The 13,529-nt window shown below is 35.8% G+C and overlaps 1 protein-coding gene and 1 long non-coding RNA gene across 2 annotated transcripts in view; one reads left to right on the plus strand and one right to left on the minus strand.

Moving 5' to 3' along the window:
* LOC116171599 overlaps positions 1-13,529 on the minus strand; it is a 72,977-nt gene that overhangs the window by 43,533 nt on the left and 15,915 nt on the right. Inside the window, exon 2 of the long non-coding RNA XR_004145475.1 lies at positions 7,966-8,040. This is a non-coding gene — a long non-coding RNA (uncharacterized LOC116171599). The remainder of the gene's footprint in view (positions 1-7,965; positions 8,041-13,529) is intronic.
* The window catches only part of LOC116171598 (netrin receptor UNC5C-like), a gene marked incomplete in the record, with an annotated part of 91,844 nt that overhangs the window by 35,024 nt on the left and 43,291 nt on the right, over positions 1-13,529 (plus strand). Inside the window, 1 exon segment of the mRNA XM_031488535.1 lies at positions 6,796-7,001. Within this exon segment, the coding sequence (XP_031344395.1) occupies positions 6,923-7,001 (79 nt within the window).

Here is a 13,529-nt window from a genome sequence, read left to right on the forward strand (position 1 = left end):
AGAACAACTACTTCCGATACTAACTTATCACAATTTCAAAAAACCCTAACGAATCCAAAGTAGTACTCACTGAAATGGCCTTACCAAGGGGTACCCGGTGTTGAATTTTAATCCATAACCACATGCTTACGTTACGTAAAACTGTTATTTATAACTTGAACGTGGTTAAGAAAGTCCCAAAATCTCATGTAGAATTTGAAGTTTAGGGTAAGGTATGGGATTCATCAAGATATCTGCTAGTTGCTACTTAGTTCCTGTGTGCTCAACTCTTTCTTGTTCTGATCACGGATGAACGAGTACTTTCTTTGAATGTGCTTGCTTCGAAAACGGAACTCGGGGTTTTCAGCGAGCTTCCATGCCGATTCGTTGCCTATTCTGAGAATGGGAATTGTAGACAAATCCATCAGCTCCTTGAACAGGCCAGAAATCCAAATGGTTTCTTCTAAACCGTGGATAGCCGGAACTATTTCAGCTTCACAAATTGAACAAGGTTCTTGAAGACGAGTTATCAAAAGGATGGCCTTTTAGACGTCAAACTGACACAGCGCCATCTTTTCTACAGCTGCAATGGACAGCAACGATCGGACCACTTTCAAACATCTAACTGGGAGGAAAGCGTCTTCATAATCAATACCAGGTCGTTAAGCGCATCCCTTGATGACCATTATCTCTCGTGATACTTGTCACTGCTTCCCACAGGATTACGTTTGATTCGATAGACCTCCCTTATTTCTGATGGGCATCTTTCCCTGGGGGATCTTTGTTAATTCCCGTACATCGTTCGAGTACATACGATTTAATTTCTTTGTCCATGGCTCATTTCCACGCTTCGGGATTGTCACATTGGATTCTCGGCTTCATTAAAGGTCGTAAGCTCGTCTTCTATGAGAAGAACTTCTGAAAAGTTGGATGTGCTTAGTCCTTTAGCCAAACTGAGGTTTTTATAAGACCTTTGTTGCTATACAAAAATCTTTCTAGGAATATGTAGGACCGCAATCATGGAGATATTTTCTTCTCGGAATTTTCCTGGGAGTCATCCTTGGGGCCTTACAAATTTTTTACGAAATTGACCACCTGGCTTCTTGAAAGCCGAGGTGAGAAAATTGAATGGCGCATCCCGCAGTGTATGGTTTTCAGAGTGTTTTATTATGAAGATGACGAATCCAAAATTTCACGAAATTTGCAAAGTATACTTTTAAATTAAGATTAAAGTTGTCGACCGGTTTTTGCATGCGATTCTGAGCTCAAACGATTACATAAGAGGAGGGAAGCTTACAGTTCTGGTTCTAGCTAGAAAACTTGTCTTTTATACCATTGGGTTCTTGGAAATCGTTGCGCCAAATGTGACACTACTTGGAAAGTGACTGAACTCTAATTTTGGGAAAAAGGAAATTCGTTAATATCTTTTTGATTTTTTTTGTGGCTTCATTTTAACAGATTTTTGAAAACACCATTCCATTTGTTTTTTGAGACCATTGTCAACTTTTTTGAAATACGAACCGGTAATCTTATATTTTGAAAGAGCTTGTTAATCTCAAAACCACTTCCAGTTTAGTGAACGATATGCTGCTAACTTGCCCAAAACTACAAGAAGATTTGTGTGGAAATGGACCATTAAAATCTCTAGGTTAACGGTAAAATCTAAGGTTGAAGAAAACCCTAGCGCTGTAGAAGCCCTGTGTTCTCTGTGGAGCAGTGATGGCGACCACGTTGTTAACAGGAACCAAACAAACCCCCCAACCTCAAGACACCTAGTCCTTTCGTGGATGCAACTGCTAATAGTAGGGGGGAGATTGACACCCCCTAATCATTTCTCCAACAAATCCTTCATGGCAGGAACCCAATCACATTGGCATTGGTGCGACGAAAATACTGGATACTGCGAGAAAGAAATCAGGTCCGCCGGGAAGTCAGAAGCTGCATACGCTTTCTGCGATACAACCACAGCACGGCGCAACATTTAAAGGAAAATCTACCACCAGTAAGGGTAAATGTCGCACACCCTTTCGCAACCGCGGGACCCGACTACGGAGAAGCTAGGGATTTCTGGAAAATGTTGGTCAAAGAATCCACCACCAAAGGAAAACGGGAACCGAGCTAGGAACCGAAACAACGAGAACCGTACCACCCACAAGACACCCTATCTTTCTGATGACGGTCCAATATGTTCAATTAGACAAGTTTAATATGTCCCCCCAAAAGAAAGAAAGGATTGTATTTAATTGACGTAGGTTAAAGTAATATCTGTGATATAAAGAGACTGTAAATGCTTACAATAAAATTTAATTTGGAGCGGACAAGATTTAAGAACAGAAATATTTTTGTAATCACACAAATGGTGTGAGTAACGTAGAATATGGGTGCTAAAACGAACCGTGAGTAGCGAGTACCCCCAGGCAAGGGCGGTGCGGAAATTTTTTTTAATATAATGCAACATTTCATGGAATTAAACTTTCCAATTGACAACTTAAGTCCCATTTCTATTCTTTAAATTTAATTCTTCAGTGAACACTCCCTATCACACGCCATAAGACTAGGGACTGCACTTTTTGAGATCTTTTATAAATACTCGCACCACTTAATAAATGTTATTTTTTTTTGTAATTTGAAGAACTTTTGTTTATATTTAAAAAATTTACTAATTATAACCAAATTTAGCAAGGAAAATATAAGCAGTTTAAAAGATTTAATTTAAGAGAGCGCTATAAAAATGTCCTAGTAATTAATTTAGCAGAGGCAAGAAAAAATAATAATTTTACAAGCCTCCAGTAGGGCGAAGACCAAGCAAAGGAAAGGTACTGGAATTAAAAGACAGATGAACGATGCGTATATCCCATGGATTTTTTTATTAGGGGAAAATCCAAGTATTTTCATTTCAAAACGGGAAAGGAATGGATGATCCCACAGCTAATAAAAAAAACCATATAACCTACCGAGGTCTATTAGGTAGACTTCTATCTATCTACCTATTGTAATATAGTACCAGTATATTTATAGGTTTGTATATAATCACTTTCAAGAAACACTCTAATTTTCGTAATTATGAACCGACCAAACTTTAAAGGTTGGCGTAAGTCATAAATATCTCGGTCAAGGTCGTGAATCAGCCATTTCCGCCATATTGGAACAAAATGGCGGAAAGAAATCTACCTATTTATCTAATAATGATTAGAGTTTAGCATTAAGGGATTAACCTCAAACAAATAGAAACGGATTACGCCATTGTGTTACAAAAAACGGCCATTCAGTTCTTTTTAGTTTAAATTTTTCTTCTTATACACAAACAAGACAAAAGTCCATAGCATGCGTACATATGCCTGAAATCTAAAGGCTAAGTTGTAGGGGTGGAGAGTTTTTTGACTTGGAGCAACTTGATCAGTTTAATTTTATATAAAGTAACGGGCATCTCAACCAGTTCGCCTATAAGGTAACCTTTTGAAGCGAATGTAGATACGTTTTAAGACGTTGACGTAATTAAAATCTCTTCATCCATTACGATTTTAAAGTGCACTCAACAATAATCTACCTTAATCTATCAAAGACGACTTTGTCCACTCCAAGTATGTAATAATCACGATTTTCTGCTCTAACCATTCGCATTGTTAAACGAAATCAATTCAAAGGTGTTACCAAATATCAATTTGCATAAAATACCGAATCAAAAAGTTCATTACTTAGGCGATCGGTCACAATGGTATACGAATGATAATTATGTTAAACTCTGACAACTTTGATCTTCGGGTCGTGACTCGATGTAACATTCTAATATTGGTTGTCATCGTCGCGATATTCGCCGCACCACTGGAGTTAAATAACTTAATTAAAGTCTCCCGATCTACCAATAAAAAACAGGCAAATTATAAATTGAAATTTAATTCAAAGCATGTGATGAATAAATTCTTAATTTGCAAGTCGGTGAGAGAAAACAGGAAACTGTGATGGTATACATATGATTTCTTTGAATTAAGACGGCGATATTCCATGCAGTGCACATCTTGTAAGCGGTTAATGGATATCGAAAGATTTTTCAAAACGCGTCGCGAATATATTGTAACTTTCCGAGACTTAGTAATTACAATAAGTTGACTAATGCGAAAGTCACCAGTGAAAAATGCATGACCGAAAACCTTGTCGGCCATTTCGGAGACGCATAATAAATTTATGTCCAAGAACAGAAAGCCTTTTAGTAGCTTGTATCAGTTAAGTGCATTTTAATGTAGACCAGACGTCTTCCTCTTCAAAATAACCAACTACCACCCTAGACAAATATACCCCAAACCGAGCAGGTACGCACGCATATTGGGTTCGGATTGTGAGGGAATTGCAAATTTTAATTGATTTGTTGATTGAAACGAGATTACAATGGAATTCCCTGTTGTAATTACATAAACATAAATTTAGTAATTGGGCGCAGAGTGGAAATTGCATTTAAACGTCAAGATCAAGAATGCCACTTATGCTATATCAGAAGGAAATTAAAATTCTCCTGCACATTTCCTTAATTTAAAGAAGAAAGTGGGGAAAGTTAAATTTTTCTATTAAAAGGTTTTTTATATGAAAAAAATCAAACGCTTTAACGCCTTTATATCGCGTTATAAATCATAATGTGAGTTTAATCAGTATAAATTTAGTAAAAAATTTACATATACACCGTATAGTATCTGGATGTAATAAATTTTTTGTGGATTTTATATTTTTAGCGCCGGTTTATGTCGTTTTACATGTACTACAAAGATTTTCTAAAAATACTAATAAAATTGAAAGGAAAACATAATCATAAATTTCAAACGAATTTTATGTTCGATTATGTACAAAGCGGTTACTTCTTTATTTTCCTAGTACAATTTTCAGTTTTACTACTAGTACTTGTGTGTGTTTTATATTTACCTTTTCCGAATACTGTGTGCTAGTCTGGCTTATCGAGAATTTCGCTTTCGTGTAACTTCCATGCACTTATCGGCTGAAAGCCGAGTTTTGCTGTGTCAAAATCCTATTTCAGTACACTTTCGCTTTTACGCATTTTAAATCAATCACTGATTGGTGCGTATTGCTCGGAATGTTTCATGGAAACCTTTTAAGGCCCAATTCATTTTAAAGCAAAGAGTGCGGCGGAACCGAACGCAACCCTCTAGGTCGAAAATGCCTATGCTTTAAGTGAAAATTAATCGCACGAGTCAACAAATGAAAATCTATTTTTGAGAAAACTTAAAATTTAGTATCTGTTTCTGTATTTTCGTGCATTGGGGAAAACTCAAATTCTCTACCTCTGTCAAAATAGCCGAATGAATTTAGCACTTTGCTAAAAAATCGCTTACTAAAAAATAACGTTGGGTTCCATCGACTTACAATGGGATTCACGGGGAGAAATCAGTCCCTAATCATTTAAAAATTCATTGCAAACGTCTGAATCGAAAGGGCACATTCATTCTTGGCTACAAAAGTCACTTACTCCAACGAGAGTAATTGGAGGTCTTACAATGCGGTTCGCGGAGTGAAATCAACCCCTAACGCATTTAAAAATTCATGGTAAAGGTCTCACTTGACAGGGCACATTCACTCTTACCTAAACTCCAACGTGATACAACAGTGGGGTTTTATGCTTTGTAATGGAATTCACGCAGTGAAATCAACCCCTAATGCATTAAAAAATTTACAGCAACGTTCTGAACCTGAAGAGCACATTTGCTCGTACCTAAAACATTTTTTACCCAAGACCAAAATGGGCTTTCGTGCCTTGAAATCCAAGGGAATTGGGGAAAATGAAAAATAAGAAATGGAAAAACTGCAAATAATTAAATCTTCAGAGACTGAAGTACAAGAATCATCCTCTGAAATCTTTGTCATTTATCTGTAGGTGCACAAACTCGCATTTTGATTTCCGGCTCAGAATACGTATAAATCACAGTGGCGCCGTTTCCAAAACGGAAACAAATTTTATCCGAAAATATCTCCCTGTGAACTTCGCTTACTTACTGTTGGCACCAAGACCCGAATGTTAAAACAAGACACAGAGTGACACAGTTGAATACTTCCGTCACTCAAACGCGAATCAATTACACATTTTTTATGTACCCACAGTGGTCGCTTCGCTTGCTTGAACGCGAATCCCTTACAAATATTCCGGAATGACCCTCTTCATTTCTTAATTAATGACAAAATGTATGAATTATTAACGCAGACGGATATATTTAATCGTTAATTGGTTGTTTAAATTGAAAAAAAAACAAAGCCCTACAGAAATAAAAAACGCAAAAAAGACGAATTCTATCACGGTTTAGTTTAATAAAAATGAGTAATGCCATGATACTAGGAGGGTTCGCTTTAGCGCCAAACAAGAACTCTTTCCCCCCATTTTGCAAATATAATTCCTTGACTATAACTGTGCATCCCCAATCGAAAGGCGTTTTAATCAAGTAAGTAGGTTAATGTTTTATTAGAAGAAGCGTACGGTACTCCATGGAGAAAATGCCAATTACGCTGTTAATGCGATGCGAAACAATTCTGTTAATTTTCTTAAAAAATTACTTATTGATCAACCACGTAGTTTTATTTAAGAACTGTTTTTAGCGTCTCTAGCTCATAGGTTGATTATTGTTCTGCCTTTGTTTTATTACTGTGCACTACAGTATATTATGCGTTACCATCAAAATTCCCCATATACCTAGCATTAAATCTGCAATTATTTTTATATTGGGATAGATAATGTGTTTCCTTGAAAAGAACTATTTATTTATTTATTACGTAGTGTAAATAAACGTATCGAGAAACGTTTCTAATAAGATTTGTTTGTTACAGATTACTTTAACGAAAACCGAAAGAAAGATGTGAAATGTGGGTGTATATAAAGTGCGTGTTGAGAGTGCTGTGATGTTTGCACCCTAGCGTTGCGTCCCCCGGAGTGCAGCCCCAACCCTACATCACCATGGCACCGTCGATGAACCCATGTCTGTCACTCACGGTGATATTGGCATTTTTTCTTAGGATCGTCTGTTCTAATCAAGGTTGGTATCACATTATGAAATATGAATTAACCACAGAACACGCAATGATTCCCCTATCACGCGAAAGGGGTAAAAATAGACTCCAGTAATTTGAAGTTTTTTGGTTATTTATTCAACTTATTACAACCGCCGAATGGGGTTTTATTGAACGGTGGACGATGAAATTTTAATCTCGAGGGAAATTAAACCATCTCGAATAGCGGAAATCTTTTACGTTCTATGTACAGAATGCGTAAATTTTAATAGAAAAATATTTCTTTTTTTGATCATTGAAATGAGAATGCGATATAATATTCAATAAAGCAACCTCTTCCACACAAAAAAATGTTGATCATCATTTAAGAACAAAGCCCTTAACTTTTTATTGAAACGTTATTACATTATTAAAGCGAGCTACGAGACATTCCCCTGAAAAAATATTACATGACATAAATGTAATGACTGTTATTAATTTTGTCGGCGAATTCATCTAAAGTATGGGGAAAAAGTGACTTGCAAACTGGTACGCTTATATGTTCTGGTTATTGTTTCAGAGTTATTCGTTAGTTAATTTAACAAAAAGATATTGGCATTCTCGTGCCTTTTATTTTATGTACTTCCCAACTGGATATAATTAACCCTTAGCACAAATTGCCACGCATTTTTATTTTACACACTCACAAACCTGCTCATTTCGAATAATGTATTCGATTAAAAGCTGCAACTTGTTTCCCGTCTAGTGTAATTTTGTCAAGACGTAAACGAAATTTTGATATTAACAACATTTGGAGGATGGCTCCAACATGAAACTACACCGTACAAAAATCATTTTTGACCGGACGACAGAAATGGTTACGCTTATAGATTCGTAGAACTTGTATGGTAGATTAAACATATTTAGGCACTACGTCTAAATTAAAAATAAAACCGATGCAAAAGTTTGCTTAAGCAAATCAAAATTTGGATCACCGTTAAGTAAACTTACCCCTAGATAGATTCGCCAACAGGCTAATTCACCGCCGCTCCTCAACGTAACCTCTTTGTCGATTAAATTTACCTCCTGGAAAGAAAGAAAAGGATGTTTTTAAAATAATATATTTAATATTCACTTCTAATCTAAGGACCCTGTTGTTATTTCTGATTTCTTTTGGGCCAGTATTCAGAAGCAAGCCTTAAAATGCATCAGCCTTTATCTCAAAAACGAAGAAAGATAATAGAATATAAAAATCGATTTAAATACAAGGCCTCTCATGGAAGAAAGAAAGAAGGAAAGAAGGAAGGAGATGGCCCATCACTACCTCTGCTTGTTTTGATCAATCAGTCCACTTTCGGGGTACCATTTCGAATATTTAAGTTAGGGGCCGTGGAATGCTTTTGGGACACCTTGTATAAATAATACTACCAAAATTTGAAAAATTGTGCCAACTGAATAGAATATGAATTCGTCTGGTATAGGTAGTATAATTATCACTCTGCACATTTTAAATCCTTTGAACACTTCTGTCTTAAGAGATGTCGTTTCAAAATATGTTGCAAAATTACAATGTGTACACTTTAAATATTTTGAAGTATTGCGTATTTTTAAGCGGCACACTGTGCACATTTGAAATATTAGTAAGTATTGCGAGTAGGGAAGATTATGTGAACGGTGTTAGCGAATCTGCTTTTGAACTATACTGAAGTTCGAATGGATTTAATTGAAAAATTGAAATTCAATTTTTGCTTGTTAAAAATTCCATCTAATTTCGTATACCCATAATTTTCTTAGTAGAACTAAATTGTAAATTGATTACCTTTAACAAATTGCTTAGTGCTTTGGGTGTTGTATGTACATATTTTTACTTAAAAAAATTAAGAAAGTCTTTCGAAAAGGGTTCCTAAAACGGTGTTAAGCAAGACTTTGAAGAAAATTCTTACAATTTTTTCAAAAAAGTTTCCAAGAATTTTTCTTAAACGGTTTTCGAAATGGTTTTTAATGAAACAAAATTGTTTAGCTCAATCGGGTTGCAGTTCGGGATCCTAATTTGGGTTACAATGGTTCTGGGTTCAAAGCTCAGCGAAAGCGTTACTGATTTTTAATAAAATTGAAACAATAAATTCCTGGAAAAATGTTTAAGAGAAGTTATTGTTTTACCCGTTATTTATACCAAAACGTAAAAAAGATCTCATTAAGGATTGTAAGGCTATGCCGAAAGATTTTTCAATGATATCATGTGATTTAACAAAGAATACTAGTATACTGATTTACTTTTTTAGAGATAGTTTTTTTAAACAATTTAATAATTAATTATTCTCCGTTCGTTCATTACGTTATCACTTTCATCGATAAATAAAGAATAAAAGAGTACATTATATACCAATGAACTAAACTGTGTGTTCTAATCCCGAGGGCGCAGATTGTTGCCTGAAACGTAGGGTCAAAATCAGCACCCGACAATCCATTTGTTTAACTTTTGTAATACGAACTACGAAGTTTTTCAATGAATGAATGGCAATGAATTGGCAACAGATTCTACAATCCTCCTTTCGAGTCTACATACATTTTACCCATTTGTAGGGGTTCCTGCTTAATGGCAATCTAGCACCCCGATTTCATTGAAATTGCGCGGATCAGCAATACATTCCACGCCCCGCCCCGTTTCGTTCCTATACACATCAACGGTACCAAACATTTTTTTCTTACATTACTCAAACAAATCCTCTATTAGTGTTTTGAGAAACATGTTTCTGGTTTCAGCAACTAACTTCCTAGTAAACTTGGCTTCGGCTCATTTGGTGTCATTGGATTTCAAACTGATTATTTTGCAACGACCACGTGGTCTAATTTTTACTACACTGGCTGCATCAGTGTTCATCTACATAGCTTTCCTCAGTTCCTTCTCAACTTTCAAGAGCGGGCTGCTCCGCCATCCGAGTATTGTAAAAAAAATATTGTTTTAGGCCTAGGTCAAAATTCAAATTTGCAGAAAATTTCGATTGGTGCGAAAGATAGAGAGAACTTCAGTTTGGGGTTTAATCTGCAAGTAATTCAACTGAACTCCAAAATTTGTGCAACCGCCCCAAATTTGCATTGCGGTCGCTCGCGATATCGCAATTGCTTTACCACTCACAACAGCACTAAAGCGTGTAAAGATAATTCCTATCCCTAACGATCTAGAAGGCGCCGATAAATTTACGATTGTCCACGTTTGAAAAAAAGGGGATAATCGGCGCGTTTTATGTGTACCATTTTTTCCACTGAACAAGTTTATACACGTCGTGTTCCGACTCGATTATTATTTATGCATATTGCAGATGATCATTAGCAAACGTCGGCGATGCACGTGGGAGGAGTACGATATTAAATAAATATTGAAAACTGCATGTAGAAACCAAATCGAGATTTGTAAAACATGAGTAACCTAAGCTTCGATAAAAATATCTACCAAACGTTGGGGGGTACGTATTAACTTGTTATTTTTAACAGCTTTTGTCCTTTAATTAAAAAAGATCTGTGATGTAAGCTTAATGCATTTTTTAACGAGAGTGCTCCCTTGTTTAAGTTAATGAATCTGCATGGAATAACAACGTTGTTATTCTAACGTTTTTTGATATGCGTTTTGCAGTTTATGTAAATGTCTATGTAAATTTGAGAGAATCTAAACACGAAACGGGTCCAAGACTTTTACGTTTAAAGTAAACTGCAACATCCACAATTGGGTTAGTTAGATAAATTAATATGGAGACTTGAAAAAGTAGCCGGCGCGCTGACGTGGGCGAGGGTGGCCTAACTAAATAAAGGCAACCCGCTTTAATATTAGAGGAAGACATAATTTTAAAATTGTTTACGCGTGTCTGCGTATTTATAGAATCGATAAAGGTTAATGTTGTATACATTAAATATGTAACAAGTAATATAAATTTCATCTTGTACCCAGTATATACTGTAGTAAACCATCATTTCACAGCTTCGTAAAACATTTTCTCGCTTTAACACATCATTGTAAAACTTATTTGAACATACGTGCTACATATTCTGGATACACATGTTAAATTCCTACACAAAAGCATTACACCAGACACATACTTTCACAACTTATTGCATGTTTCAAAAAACTACATATCTGAACTCTAACGATTTCTTTGTATTTAAATAGGAACCTTTTTAACGTTCTATCAACAATACAAAACCTGTTAACTGACTTCCACAACTAGAATCCGATCTCTAAGGTGTCTTCATAATTAACCCTTTGATTTATTTCGGTTTTTAGTAGCGTGGCGGTTTTAAATTACACATTGAGCCTGATTACCTTATCCTAACAGTATATACGTAAACAAGTCAAGTACCGGTAGTATTTCCGTCAATAAAATGGAAAACGATGCCGAAGAAATTGGTATGATCTCCCAAACGTGTGCCATTTAAAACGAAATTTATTCACAACAGAAGCCTATAAAAATATAGTTTGAATAATTTAAAAAGCCGCATATCAGATTACGGACGACTGTCGGTGCTTTTTGCTTATAATAAAATTACATTTATTCCGATTTTCGTTTCGCTATTAATAGACAGTTTTAAATTATCCCTGTATTGCTTAAAACATGCACTTTGTACATAAAAAGTATATTAATCAATCAATCAGTGAAGAAGGGGAAAACTGTATTAAGCATGACATTCAAACTTCCATAGGGATACTAATGGTAGGCACACTAATGATGGAGTCTCAAGCGGACCATGTCGACGTTCGCATACTTATTCATATTCTTATACTGCAGTTTCCGACGACGGTCCTTGGCTTAGTATATGAATTTTCACTAAAACAACTGATGTAACAAGGGCACATCTCTCAGCCCTAGGAAGATTCATCAATATTTTAGCGTATTTTAGGAATTACAACAATTTGTAAATGCCCTTGAAAATATTCCGCGGACGACTTGACCGAAAAGAAGTTTCCGGGGCGAATTTTCCTACAATCGAAAGTCTCATTATTACGCCTAAAATACAATACGTTATATATGGTGCAGCAAACATAGAGTGACTTATACCGCCGTAAATTGAATTGTACACCACTATGAAGTTCCACTCAATGACAATTCCTCATCACTCTTAATCCTCGTCAACCTTTTTGTGCTATTTCTTCCAAAAAAATGCTTTCCCCCAAAGACCATGTCATAAGCGGTCCTTTATTAAGGTACAACAAGGAAATCAAAAGAAAGATGACTTGATATAGAAGGTAGAAGGAGACGAGATATCAAGGAAAGAGCAATTAAAGAGACTGAAGAATGGGAAAGCGACGGGGAGGGATTTTCGCCACAGCTAGTATTAACGTGAAGTTGAGAAAACTAATGAACAAGATATGGAAAGGAGAAGGAATACTCGAGGAATAGAAGGAAGGAGTAATTGTGCCGATTCACAAAAGAGGTGATAATGACTGTATGCAAAATTATAAGGGAATCATTGTGTATAAATTATTTGCAATGGTATTGAATGAAACGCTAGAAAGAAGAAGAGGAAACGTAAATGGGATTCAGAAAATGGAGGGGAACGATCGATTGTATATATGTACTACACAGACTTGCGGTTGAAAATGAACTGGAAAAAAGGGGGAAAAGTGATAGCGTTTTTCATTGATTTTTAAATCAAGCAGCGTTTGACAGAATAGAAAGGGAAAAATGATGGAGAATGGAAAAATAGATAATAAGCTAAAGGACAGAATCAAAGGGTTATACGAAGAGGCAAGAAGTAGGGTAAGGATAAGGTATAGACGTCTGAAGTGTTCTCGACAATGTGTAACGGTTAGTTTTATCTTAAATGTAGGAATTTTGGTTCGCTTAAGTCTTCGTTAGTTTTCTGAATTGGTACAATTCTAGTCTTCTCTTTGTAGAGGGTAAGGTGGTGAAGATGGAATTCCCTGTTTAAACATGTTTGTAAATGTTACTGAATTTTGGATCCGATTTTTTTGTTTTCGGCTTGAAGAAAGCAGTGAGGGATATCTTGATGCCACCTGCGGGATTTGATCAATTACCTACGCCGATTTATTGTAGATTTGGATTTTGGAACCACGCGGTAGATTTTTTTGCTACCGGAAATAAAATGCAACAAAACGATTTATCGAATTTAATTTGAGTCATCCGGTTCTATACGAAGGTGACGACCGTTCTGATAAATTTGTCTTTGTTTGTTTAGATGTTACATTTGGGGTTTATTTTTAGCGGATTCCGGTAGGAGCTCGTCTTATCTCTGTAGCACGGAAGCTAACCTTGGTGTCATCTGGGGTTTATGTTGTTGGAAGTATTATTGTTGTGGCTCTGGGCGTAACCTAGTGGTTCACTGGTTGCTTTGTTATAATATTATATATTTATAGATACAGTTTTATTATATTTATATTGTAATTACAACCTTTTTCTTTTGAAATTTTAACAACGAATGCTCCTAGCAAAGGAAAACATAACGCATATAGTAAAAATCAGATGTACGCATGCGCAGACTGTGCAATGAACTCGCTTATTTATGGTGATATTTCTTTGAAACTTTACCAAAAGATGCTCCTAGTAAAAAAAATATATAGCATA

Source organism: Photinus pyralis, unplaced genomic scaffold (assembly GCF_008802855.1).
Source record: "Photinus pyralis isolate 1611_PpyrPB1 unplaced genomic scaffold, Ppyr1.3 Ppyr1.4_LG5, whole genome shotgun sequence".
Lineage (NCBI taxonomy): Eukaryota > Metazoa > Arthropoda > Insecta > Coleoptera > Lampyridae > Photinus > Photinus pyralis.